Here is a 13,841-nt window from a genome sequence, read left to right as displayed (position 1 = left end):
AGGAGGCCTGGGAAAGAAAGAGAGATTGAGAGACATTATCAGTGTTGGTGAAGAAAAACAATGAAAGAAGACAATAAAAATCGAACAAAACCCATACCTACTGAGTTTTGAAGGGAAATACAGATTTTATTTTATAAGAGAGTATTATTATTTTGTTAAGAAAGACTTAGTAGAGACTGAAGCTACCGTCTCATCGTGGAGGTATTTGACAGCCTCGAGGTTAGCCTAGCAACGTGCGAGACCTGGAGAGAATTGCTTGTGGAAGATTAACGAGTTCATGTTTCCATGGGATATCTGTTGCTGCTAAGGAGCACTGTCTGCATTGATAGCTGTGCTTGCTGGGGATATTGTGAGGACACCTGCACGGAACTGCCATACTTCACTGAGGGAATATCTAGGAGTAGTGAGTAACTACAACGATGGGGTACTTCGGGACTTTATGTCTGTCGTCATTTTTGTTGAGCTCCAACGCGCGCCAACGAGTATAAGCAAGTTTGCAAGTAATTTGGACATGGGTTGTGCACGACTCATTGGGGTTTATTATTTTTATTTATTTTGATGTGGTACATTGAAAATGTGATAATACAGATCTTGAACCTTATGTCTGTTGCATTGGTGGAGTCATTTACTGTTTCAGTTTCATTTAATGCATGGGTAAGCATATCCTTATATAATAACAAATATCTATAATCATTCTATCTGAAGTTAATACCCTAGTTGTCATCACCCTAGATAGTTTACAATAGGGATTCTTATTGGACATGTCCTTCTCACCTAATATCCCATGGTGTTGAGATATTCTAAGTAAGGTAATATCGTGAGAGTCAAATTCGAGCCTGTTGAGAGGGTCAAATGTAACTGGTATTGTTTCCTTTCCAAAGTACCTCTGTAAGAGTGTGTCCTGGACTTAGTTGATGAGTAACTATCAGGTTCTCACTGTCTTTTTGTCTCAATCCTTTGTCCTACAGACCTTCTCCCACTGAAAGGCAGCTGATTCCTGTGGCCTTTGTGTCAGAGAAGTGGTTTGAGATCTCCTGCTGACCAGCTGAAGTCTTTTTTACGTCACGTAGGTGGAATAGACTTCCTGAATTTATGCTCTGGTGAGTACCACTTTTCCCCCTTGATCCCTGGGTGATTTTGTCCCAGTTTGGGAATAGAAGGGAACTTGGCATATGGTTGTTATTTCGTCGATGATTTTTCATAAACTGCCTTGCTAAATGCAATTTAAATGGCAAGATCATCAAAGTCATTCATTAGCTATTATAATTCAATATGTTTATTAGAAGTTTAGGCTTGATTATGTTTGATTAATTCCCTTCGACAACCTAGTGTGTCTTTATTTGCCTTTATGAAACATATTAAGCATTTATGAAGTTGCAGCCCTCATTCATGTGGTCAGTGCAATATTGTTTGAATGTTTTGTTATTATGGGAAAGGGGCACTTTCACTTGACTTTCCTGCATTTGTTTATGCATCAAGATAGGCTGGACTGACTCCATTTGAAATTCAAAGCGTGAAAGTTAAACACATGCTCAGGCCCAGAGTGTGGCTGAAATACCAGGGGGCAACACGTCTGTTATTGACCCAGATTCAAAAAGGAATAGAAAGTCTGCAGGTACCATAGAAGAAGGAAGAGGGCCAAGACCATCATATATATACAAACATTGGTCTTACTCAGAGAAAGAACCCAAACGCCCCAGTTCTTCCTTCCAGCACGGCAGTCTTAAAGGACATGGAGAGCCATGGTAGTTCGATGGGCATATACTATGTGGGTGCATTGTGACATGGTACTTACAACTGGGAGTTATGGCACATGCTGTAGGCTATTTGATGTGCTCTATGATGAGTTTGACACATAAATTCTTATTTTGCTCCAACTACTGCTTCAAACCTATTGATTTTCTACAGCTAATTTGACAATTTTAATGACGTATGTCATGATTTTTCTCCACAGGACACTTTGGTAAACTTTTCCAACCAAGAGAAAGAAGTGACTCAAACAATGGCCAATTTTGTAAGATAGTGGGAACTCTCTCTCTCTGGACACTGATGAAGATATTTATTTTTCTAAAAATTATGACAAACCGAGCAGCCATACCGCTGCCACTTCATATTATTATCCAGAGACCTGTGGTAGTTTAGATATGTAGTTAGAGTTAATGTGTAGCTATATTACTGGATGTGCAGGAGAAGACCATTGACGTCAGCGACACCTTGAAGAAGACTAGCTGCCTTGGAGAGCTAGGAGACTCTGAGACGCTGCTCACAGTGGAAGAAGCTGAGCTGTATTACTGAACAATGTGCCAATAATGCCACTATGTGCCACAATCTGTACAGAAGGAACTTTCGACAACAATTTATGGATAACTAAAATATTGCTATATTGACTCTGTATCAACCCAACTCCATATTTTTTTAAAGAAAAGTGAAGAAAAAAAAATGTTATAAGTATTTGAATATCTTTTCTGATGTAGTTTTAAGAATTGTGTTGCAAAGTCCCAAAAATGTTTATTATATGAAGCACTATTCATTGAGGCCAAGAAAAAAAAAAGAATAATGGTAAATGCTTTATCCAACACTTACATTTAAGGCATTGTTTAAGGTCCCATTTTAAAACCAGAGTAGTCTGTCTATTTTTATACATAAAAAGAGGTCAGTCTTAACCCAAGCAGTGCAGTTCCCATGCCACACGATGTTTGGACTGTTAATGACGTGCCGCTGTCCAATCAGATATTAAAGCAAAGGGGATAATTTCAATACACAATCGAATCCAAGCCCAGATTAATTCCCCATTCGGTATGACCTATTTCTCAGTTGTTTTTGATTGTGCTTACTACATTTCTTCAAAACTTCTGTCTCGATGGCTGTCGAACAGTGCATACCCTATATCCTGTTGTGGTCAGTTCAATCTGAATGGTTATGGTTATCCAGATAGCTAAGGCAAATCGAGAGGATTAGCAGTATGTTTACATATATACTGCCTCAGGTCATGTTTAATATGTAAGTCTTCATTTCATCTTCCATCCCAAGCATTATTCACAAGTGATAAGACATGATAAGTTACTATGAGTGGAGGTAGGATATGAGCAGTACCGCACAAGGGTGTAAATTTAGAATTAACTTGTAAGAATATAATTATTCAAACTCGACAATTACGGTTAGTGAGAAATATTGAATATCTCCTCTCAACTACAGTGCATTCGGAAAGTGTACAGACCCCTTCACTTTTTCCACATTTTGTTATGTTACAGCCTTATTCTAAAATGGATTATATAATTTTTTCACCCCTCAATCTACACACAATACCCTATTATGACAAAGCAAAAACAGGTTTTTGGAAATTTTTGCAAATGTATTAAAATAAACAACTGAAATATGACATTTCCATAAGTATTCAGACCCTTTACTCAGTACTTTGTTGAAACACCTTTAGCAGCGATTACAGTCTCAATTCTTCTTGGGTATGATGCTACAGGCTTGGCACACCTGTATTGGGGAGTTTCTCATATTCTCTGCAGATCCACTCAAGCTCTGTAAGGTTGGATGGGGAGCGTTGCTGCACACCTATTTTCAGGTCTCTCCAGAGATGTTTGATCGGGTTCAAGTCCGGGCTCTGGTTAGGCCACTCAAGGACATTCAGAGACTTGTCCCAAAGCCACTCCTGCGTTGTCTTGGCTGTGTGCTTAGGGTCGTTGTTCTGTTGGAAGGTGAACCTTCACCCCAGTCTGAGGTTCTGAGCGCTCTGGAGCAGGTTTTCAACATTGATCTCTCTGTACTTTGCTCCATTCATCTTTCCCTCGATCCTGGCTAGTCTCCCAGTCCCTGCCTCTGAAAAACATCCCCACAGCATGATGTTGCCACCACCATGCTTCACTGTAGAAATTGTGCAAGATTTACTCCAGAAGTGATGCTTGGCATTCTGGCCAAAGAGTTCAATCTTGGTTTCATCAGACCAGAGAATCTTGTTTCTCATGGTCTGAGAGTCCTTTAGGTGCCTTTTGGCAAACTCCAAGCGGGCTGTCATGTGCCTTTTACTGAGGAGTGGCATCCGTCTGGACACTCTACCATAAAGGCCTGACTGTGGAGTGCTGCAGAGATGGTTGTCCTATAAGGTTCTCCTATCTCCACAGAGGAACTCTGGTGCTCAATTTGTAGAAACATCTCAAGGATGATCAATGTTAACAGGATGCACCTGAGCTCAATTTTTAGTATCTTAGCAAAGGGTCTGAATACTTAATACATTTGCAAAAATGTATTTTCTTTGTCATTATAGGGTATTGTGTTTAGATTTGAGATGTTTTAATTAATTTTAGAATAAGGCTGTAAAGTAACAAAATGTGGAAAAAGTGAAGGGGTCTGAATACATTCTTAATGCGCTGTACCTAATTATTCAGTGATTATATATTAAAACAACTAAGGTTCAGATTTTTCAAACAGTGCTTCTAAGGCCACTATTGTGTTTATTTTTGGGGAATTGTAATACTTTTTTTGTGTTGTATTTATCAAGCACATGCTAATTGAAATCATAATTGGAATGATCATATTAACATCTCCTCACACAGGGCACCATTTATAAAGGTGTGTGAAGTATTTACAACTGGAGGTAGTCTTTTCTATACCATCATCTCAGAAATGCAATCAAGAAATTGACATCTGCACATCCCCCTCCAGCAATTTTTTAAAAGGTATCCCTTCAAATTAGGTCCAAATTAGCTGTATATCTTGCTCTGTGAATGCAGTCACAACCATGTATAATAATGTTCCTCCCTAAACCTCACCACTACTGTATGAAGGAATACAATCTCAGCTGGAATATCAGTGTGTTTGCCTCGTCAAAACCTCCAGCATCATCAATGAGATGCAGAACCAGGGGGATTGGGAGCAGCCAATCAAAAACAATAAGTCTGGGCCACATGTAATACATTAATTAATTGATAAGTTAATTCAATTCCATATTTGGTAAGTCAGGAGACTTGGACAATGGAAAAAATCTTTCATTACACTAGTGGGTTGGTAGAAAGCACAAAAAACAACAAGACTCGATTGCAATTATTTTGTGTGGAACGCAAAATGTACAGATGTAAAGATGGACTGGATTCTGTCCCGGGTTGAGATCTGCACTTACTCAAGGAGACAAACAAGATTCAGGCTTCTGCTATTCTGTTCCCTGAGCTCAAGGCAGAAGTAGACCTTTAGTACAGGTCCGAGATGAGTTAACCAAAATCACAAAATCATATGTTTATGTACCTGGAGGGGTAAAGAACTGACCTTGGATCAGAGGCTGTGGTGCAATATTGGCTCCAAGTACACCATTCTCTCCCCTCACACACCAAAACACCATGAATGACAATGCCAATTCGGCCCAACATGTACGTTGAGGTTGAGTTGTGTCAACATAACATATATTTTTGGAATGAAGAGTGTTATCCTAATAGTCAGAGGGTTACTAAATTACTGTATATTATACACGTGTAAATGTATTTTATATATATTTGCTTCTATTTGTGTACAGGTGTGTTCTATTTTTAAAGACCTATCCCTTTTTGGGAAAGGTTCAGCTAGGTCGGGGATAGTGTCTTTGTTTACATGTGTAACTACAGTATTTCTTTCACAACACAAACTAACATTGTGCCAAGCTTCCTACCTGCACTTTCAAGCAGTACTTGTATTATATATTTAGCTAACTAATACAATACTTAAATAGAAGCTGCAATATTTTAAATACTGATAAAGGATTTGGGTTGTGAGAGGTTACAGAGCTACCGTCCATGAGAATCTACACAGACGTGACAAGTTATTTTGATTGTATACTAGGATGAGATCAGAATGCTGCTGCCTTGGGTTTGGTTGGTAAACAATGTGCAATTATCAAATGCTGACACACCATTTTCATAGGAATTCTATTTGCTTCTGGAAATATGATTAGTCATGGTGAAAAGGGGAAGTAATGTTAACCCAATAATAATTGGAATGAGAGAAAGTTAGACACTGAAACTGAGTTTCTTTTTAAAGAATTTGTGTTGTAATATTTACTACATGTAACTACTCTAGAGATCTAGACGTGTTATTTTTTTCTTTAAAGGCAGGGAAAACTATTAGACCTATGACCCCAATATTATTAAGCATGAGTTGAAGCAATAGATACATTATCAGAAAGAAGTAGAGTAGTAAAGAAAACAAAGATTAAGGGTTCAATGGGTTTTTAGTGTAAATATTTCACTCCCCTTTCATGGTAAACCACTCATTGATGCAATGGTAACACTGGCAAGATTGAAAAAAGGACACCTGCTGATGCATATGCAGAGAACAAGTTTTTAAAAATTATGCTGGTACTGAAATGTATCGGGTATGTAATTATGTCTATCTTTCATATGATGATGACTGAAATACCGCTAATTGTTTTCCACAAAATTCTCCCCTCTCATGAACATCTTTGGATATGATTTTTAGATATAATTGTTTAGTCCCATTAACATACTACACTATTTTGGCATAAATGTGTTTTTGCCTCAATATTCTAAAGGAAGTTTGGGACATCATGGGAATATCAGTGGCACAATTCCTTTCATGTGAAAGGTTCCTCGAGTGCTGTCTACAAGCCTCAGATGTTCGTATATGCTCTCAATCAAATATCAAAACGTGATATTACATTGTCCTGAATGCACATTTCTTAAATTCCTGATATACTGTGAAATTGTTACATGTGAAAGCCTTGCACCTTGCAACATTAATATCAGAACTCTCTCAAGTGTCTTGAAATATGAATGGTAATACGCCCATAGTACTTCAAAATGTAGTGTGTACCTACCTGGCTTTAGGGTCGTCACTTGAGTACCTAAACTAGCACTGGAATGGCAAAGAAAATGTAACTTGACATAAGCCACTCACAGGATTTCAGTTCTTCCCTCAGTGTGAAATATCAATGCCAACTACAATAACCATGATTCTCTGCTCAATCTGTTATGAAGAATATGATGCACTGAACCATACCTGTGCTGTAGTTCATTAACGTGTTCACAGTACACTCATCCTTCCTCCACATTTGACCTGTTACCTTGTATTGGTGTTTCAAGAAAGTTGTTTGAGGTTATCAATTCTTGTGGCAGGTCAAAATCAGGAAACACAAAAGAACATACCTAGCTCATGAAAAACCTATTTATTTTTCACAATGTGTAACACTAAGTTATCGTTTTAGGCAACTCGGACATACATTAACATGACTATTTTGTGTCATTGTTGATTTCACAGTTAGCCCACTTGACTGTGAAGATGACTTATGTATACTCTGAATGGGAGGGGGAGTAAGATCAGAGAAATATGAAGTTGACACCAAAGACTGAACACCTTTTGTGAACAAACAAATGTCTACATAAGAGACATATCTGCTCTAGCTGGCTCTTCAGTGATCCCTGACACTAACGGTACAGAATGTCCCCAATGTGTCACCTAAGACAAACAAACTGTCAATTAACAAAAGGATGCAGTCAGTCAGTGCCATCAGCAAGAGGAAAGCAGATGTCACACACATATTGGGCAGTATTTCGCTTCATGTCAATATCGTGTTGAATATTAGTTGAATTGATTGCGACCTACTGACCTATTCAATGTATGCCTGACGTCTCAATGGCCCAAGAGGCTTTTTCTATCTATGAGATATGATGAACACTCCAGAACTAAAATAATCAATCTGTCTTGTTTCTCAGTCTAATCACAGGCCAGGGGGTTCAGACTTAAAGTATTTCAATATGGCACTATACTGATGGGGGAGGACATGTTATCATAATGAACATTGTGACTGATTGATATCATTAGAATTCTTCTGGCCACAGGCTAGTTACGGCACAGGGGGGTTACGGATACTCCTAGTTGTTCTGAAATACTTAGAGAAAGGGAATAAATACGGTGTCTGGGTTGTTTTTGGGTGCATATTTTTGCATTACATAGGGTAATTCGTTCACACACTGCTTCCCTCATCATGTTATTATGACTTCACGTATTGTGATCTTAAACTGTATCTAAAACGGAGGGCTCCGATTCTTCTCCCAGATCATGTTTTAATTTTTCTATTCATAAGAGCTATTGTACTGACATGATCACCAGTGCTTATCAATAGTGTCAATGACTTGAACTATCATTTAATGACGTCACCGTTTCCTATACGGCCATTTTGGGTCAAGCGGAGTCTGGTTACATGAAACGCATCTGCCTATGAGCATAACTATATGCCACTGCACAAAAAAGGGCCTCAGACTGACATTCAGTATGACGCCTTGAAAATGGAGTGTATATTGATCTGGACTGGTTTAACGTTGATATTTGAGATAGCACGACTCAATCGATACATGGTTATCACTGGACAGGTCATCAGAATGGAACAGAGTCCGCCCTGACAGTGAGGCATTGCCTCAGCATTGCCTTGTCACTCTCTCAGAGAAGACGAAGCCAAACCGATATATGTCTGGGAGATATTGGGAAGAGGTTTCTTCAGGTATTGAAATCATTCACAAAGCTAAACGATAGACACACACATACCTGACCGAGACGACATATTTTTCTTTCTGGTGTTTTTTTCACACGGGTCCACACAACAACAATTTGTTCAGAGAAACAATCACAAGAATCCATACTACTACTACTACTAGACAGAACTGACTGAAGTCTTGTTGCCATAACAACTGAAAATTTGTACTTTGTGACTCTTAAACTTTTATATTTGTGTTTAATATATCAATGAGTACCTATGTTAATTTTGTATAAGATCTATGAATATAGTACACACAAACACACATACGCACACAGAAGGACTGTACTATAAACAGTAAGTTTCTGTGTCAGCTAAATGTTGTAAACTTTTATTTTGTGTCTTATGGATCACATCTCTCTTCTTTTTGTAGGTATTGGTAACGTTTGAATTTCCAGGTGATCTTGATTTGGTTACTCTTGTACTTCTAAGCTTTGTATTTGCAAGCACTGTAAATGCGATTCTCATTGGATTCGTCCTCTGTACATTTAGTACTCTGATGTTGCTATTAATAAAATTTCAAACACAACAGACTGTCTGTCTAAAGTGATGCTGGGGAGTTTGTCTAATAATTATAGGTGTGGATTTAGGGAAACAACACAAATTAACAAATAAACAATTTGAATATGACCCAGCTAACAATGAGGAATCCGCCCAGAAGCGTCCCTCTTCCGGGGGGCCGGAACTGAACGAATCGGCCCGGAATCGGTTGTCGGACTCGGCCCGGAATCAAAATGAATGACTGCCCAGAATCAGCCCAAGTATCACGGGCCATTTCTGTCGGGTCTACCGGAATTCAGCCGACTTTGCTGGCATTTTACCAGAATCCCCCAAGAAGCTGCCCGATGCAAATTTAAATAAATGTATCCAAAATTACCCGATTTAGTCATTTTAAATATTACAATTTTATACATACAAATTATAGCCATCCACAAAAAAAACATCTTGTGTCGGAGGAATCATTATACACCTGGTGACCGTGTCAGCATGCATGTGCCTGGCCCGCCACAGCACGATGGGACAAAGACAGCCCCGGCCGGCCAAACCTTCCCCTAACTCAGGCCGATTGTGCGTCACCTCGTGGGGCGCCCGGTGGTGGCCGACACGGGTCTCAAACCAGCATCTGTAGCAACGCAGTTTGCACTGCGACGCAGTGTCTTAGATCACTGCGCCACTCAGGAGGCTTCATCCACAACGTTTTTAATGCTTATCAATTGCTTTGCACAAAGTATGAAAACACTAAAATACTACGCAGGATTCTTAAAGAATTCAATTTAAATGTAATTTAAAAAAAATTATCACAGAAACAATGAGAAAATATGGAAAAATAAATAATGAAATGTTAATTACACTACCGTTCAAAAGTTTGGTGCCACTTAGAAATATCCTTGTTTTTGAAAGAAAAACTTTATTTTTGTCCATTAAAATAACATCAAATCGATCAGAAATACAGTGTAGACATTGTTAATGTTGTAAATGACTATTGTAGCTGGAAACGGCAGATAGATTTTTTATGGAATATCTACATTCACGGTCCCGTGTGGCTCAGTTGGTAGAGCATGGCGCTTGCAACGCCAGGGTTGTGGGTTCAATTCCCACGGGGGGACCAGGATGAATATGTATGAACTTTCCAATTTGTAAGTCGCTCTGGATAAGAGCGTCTGCTAAATGACTTAAATGTAAATGTAATGTAAATGTACATACAGTAGGCATACAGAGGCCCATTATCAGCAACCATCACTCCTGTGTTCCAATGGCACGTTGTGTTAGCTAATCCAAGTTTATCATTTTAAAAGGCTAATTTATCATTAGAAAACCCTTTTGCAATTCTGTTAGCACAGCTGAAAACTGTTGTTCTGATTAACCTTTACTTAAAATCCATCCCGGATCCGGGATCCTCCTCATCAAAAAAGCTGACTAGCATAGCCTAGCCTAACGGGACAGGGATATCATATAATATAATTTTCATGAAATCACAAGTCCAATACAGCAAATGAAAGATAAACATCTTGTGAATCCAGCCATCATTTCCGATTTTTAAATGTTTTACAGCGAAAACACAATATGTATATCTATTAGCTAACCACAATAGCCAAACACTCAACCGCATATTTTCACCATGTTTCCACCGCATAGGTAGCTTTCACAAAACCGACAAAATAGAGATATAATTAGTCACTAACCAAGAAACAACTTCATCAGATGACAGTCTTATAACATGTTATACAATACATTTATGTTTTGTTCGAAAAATTTGCATATTTGAGGTATAAATCATAGTTTTACATTGCAGCTACCATCACAAATAGCACCGAAGCAGCCAGAATAATTACAGAGAACAACGTGAAATACATAAATACTCATCATAAAACATTTATGAAAAATACATGGTGTATAGCAAATGAAAGATAAACATCTTGTGAATCCAGCCAATATTTCCGATTTTTTAAGTGTTTTACAGCGAAAACACAATGTAGAATTATATTAGCTTACCACAATAGCCAAACACACAAACGCATTTATTCACCGCAAAGGTAGCTTTCGCAAAAACCAGCAAAAGATATAAAATTAATCCCTAACCTTTGGACAACTTCATCAGATGACAGTCTTATAACCTTTTGTCAATAGGGGGTGCTGTTAGCACTTTATTTTTTTTGACATTGCCAAATTAAACTGCCTAGTAGTCAATTCTTGCTCGTACAATATGCATATTATTGTTATTATTGGATAGAAAACACTCTCTAGTTTCTATAGCCGTTTGAATTATGTCTCTGAGTGAAACAGAACTCATTCTACAGCACTTTTCCTGATATGGAGTGAGATTTCAGAAATTTTGGCCTCTGGTCCCAGGTCAGTTTTAAAGTCCCTGTAAATCCTATGAGGATACAAACACTGCCCATGCCTTCCTCTAGATGTCAGTAAGAGGTGACAATTTGAATGGAGTCGATTGCGCAATCAGGGCCCGTATAAAACGCGAAAGACCGGATGTACCGTTCTTTTCCTGCTGCGCATGACGCGAGATGGACGTCGCACTGGCTCTCTTTCCAAGCGTTGGTTTAGCCACTTATATATCGCCGGTCATGTTTTTACTCGTTATAGGTGTTAAAGACATCATAAGGTAGTTAATTTAAACCGTTTTATAGCAATTTATATCCGTTTAGTGCGATTTTGAGGCATTGCTTTGTGATGCACTTTGAAGCGCCGGGCACGTTTCGGGGTCCCGGTCGAACGTTAGTGGGCATTTCGAAGGACAAGAGGACATCTTTCGACCAAAAGAAGATTAGACCCAAGAAAGGATACATTGCCCAAGATACTGATGGAAGAACAGCTCACAGTAAGAACTATTTATGATGATAAATCGCTGTTCTGTTGAAATATTTTAAACGCATATATCGCCATTTTGTTATGTGTAGCTTCGCTTGGCGGACCCGGTATTGCACAGTAAGGATAATTTTAGAAATGTAAGTCAGCGATTGCATTAAGAACTAATTTGTCTTTCGATTCCTGTCAACCCTGTATTTTTTAGTCAAGTTTATGATTAGCTATCGATTAGACTAGATCACTCTCAAATATAGCGCCCGACATTTTCAGGCCAGTTTTGCTACTATTCTCATTGTATAACCACGTTTTTTTTTGGCTAAATATGCACAAACTCGAACAAACTCTATATGTATGTTGTAATATGATGTTACAGGACTGTCATCGGAAGAATTCTGAGAAGGTTAGTGAAAAAATTAATATATTTTGGTGATCATAACGTTATCGCTCCCGTTGCCATGAATTCATGCTGGGGTAACGTTTGCACATGTGGTATGCTAATATAACGATTTATTGTGTTTTCGCTGTAAAACGCTTCGAAAATCTGAAATATTGTCTGAATTCACAACATCTGTGTCTTTCCATTGCTATGCTTTGTCTATTTTTATGAAATGTTTTATGATGAGTAAATTGGTAATACACGTTGCTCTCTGTATTTATTCTAGTCGAGTTGTGATGGTGGGTGCAATTGTAAACTATGATTTCTACCTGAAATATGCAAATTTTTCTAACAAAAACTATCCTATACAATAAATATGTTATCAGACTGTCATCTGATGAGGTTTTTTCTTGGTTAGTGGCTATCAATATCTTTATTTGGCCGAATTGGTGATAGCTACTGGTGGAGAGAAAAAATGGTGGACAAAGAAAAATGGTGTCTTTTGCTAACGTGGTTAGCTAATAGATTTACATATTGTGTCTTCCCTGTAAAACATTTTAAAAATCAGAAATGATTGCTGGATTCACAAGAAGTGGATCTTTCATCTGGTGTCTTGGACTTGTGATTGAATGATATTTAGATGCTACTATTTACTTGTGACGCTATGCTAGCTATGCTATTCAGCTTTTTTACTGGTGGGGGGTGGGGGGTGCTCCCGGATCCGGGTTTCTGACTCGGTAGAAGATAACATCATGTTATACAATACACTTATGTTTTGTTCGAAAATGTGCATATTTAGTGCTGCAATCGTGGTTATACATTGTGAAAATGTAGCAACATTTTCCCAGAATGTCCGGAGATATTTTGGACACTCACCTAATCTGACCAAAGAACTCATCATAAACTTTACATAAAAATACTTGTGGTATGGCAAATGAAAGATACACTGGTTCTTAATGCAACCGCTGTGTTAGATTAAAAAAAAATAACTTTACCATAACATACAGCTTGCGTTATTGTGAGACAGCACTCACCAACACGGCAGAGAATAGGAGTCAATATTTTACACAGAAATACGAAATAACATCATACATTTTTTCTTACTTTTGCTGAGCTTCCATCAGAATGTTGTACAAGGAGTCCTTGGTCCAGAATAAATCGTTGTTTGGTTTTAGAATGTCCATTTCTTCTGTCGAATTCGCGCCACAATGCTAGCCAAGGTTACTAACATTCCCATCCTCTCTTGGCGCAAAGAACGGAAAACTCCAAAAGTCCCAATAAACGTTGAATAAACTGATAAAACTCGGTTGAAAAAACCTACTTTATGATGTTATTATCAAATGTATCAAATAAAATCAGAGCCGGAGATATTTGCCGTGTATACCGACCGCTTTTCAGAAGACAATGTGGAGCTCCTTCGTGCGCCTTGGAAAACTGACAAAATGGCTGACCTGTCACTCCAAAAGCTCTTGTTCGACCTCAGATCAAGCTAGACACCCCATTCCACCTTCCACTGCCTGTTGACATCTAGTGAAAGGCGTATGAAGTGCATGCATATCGATAAATATAAGGCAATTGAATAGGCAGGCCCTGAAACAGAGCCTCGTTTTCAGATTTTTCACT

General features: G+C 38.4%; 1 protein-coding gene and 1 non-coding gene across 2 annotated transcripts in view; both read left to right on the top strand.

Annotated features, from left to right (window-relative positions):
- LOC139542588 (adherens junction-associated protein 1-like) overlaps positions 1 to 9,071 on the top strand; it is a 104,350-nt gene extending 95,279 nt beyond the window's left edge. Inside the window, exons 5-6 of the mRNA XM_071348197.1 lie at positions 969 to 1,100; positions 1,955 to 9,071. Of these exons, the coding sequence (XP_071204298.1) occupies positions 969 to 1,041 (73 nt within the window). The 3' untranslated portion in view covers positions 1,042 to 1,100; positions 1,955 to 9,071. The remainder of the gene's footprint in view (positions 1 to 968; positions 1,101 to 1,954) is intronic.
- A 982-nt stretch (positions 9,072 to 10,053) lies between these two features.
- On the top strand, positions 10,054 to 10,130 carry trnaa-ugc (transfer RNA alanine (anticodon UGC)). Its single transcript has one exon. It is a non-coding gene; the product is annotated as a tRNA-Ala (tRNA).
- Positions 10,131 to 13,841: the final 3,711 nt, after the last annotated feature.

The sequence above is a fragment of the Salvelinus alpinus genome, chromosome 17 (genome assembly GCF_045679555.1).
Source record: "Salvelinus alpinus chromosome 17, SLU_Salpinus.1, whole genome shotgun sequence".
In the NCBI taxonomy this organism is placed as follows: domain Eukaryota; kingdom Metazoa; phylum Chordata; class Actinopteri; order Salmoniformes; family Salmonidae; genus Salvelinus; species Salvelinus alpinus.
The sequence above is the reverse complement of the archived record's forward strand: the minus strand, read 5'-3'. Positions and strand labels throughout refer to the sequence as shown.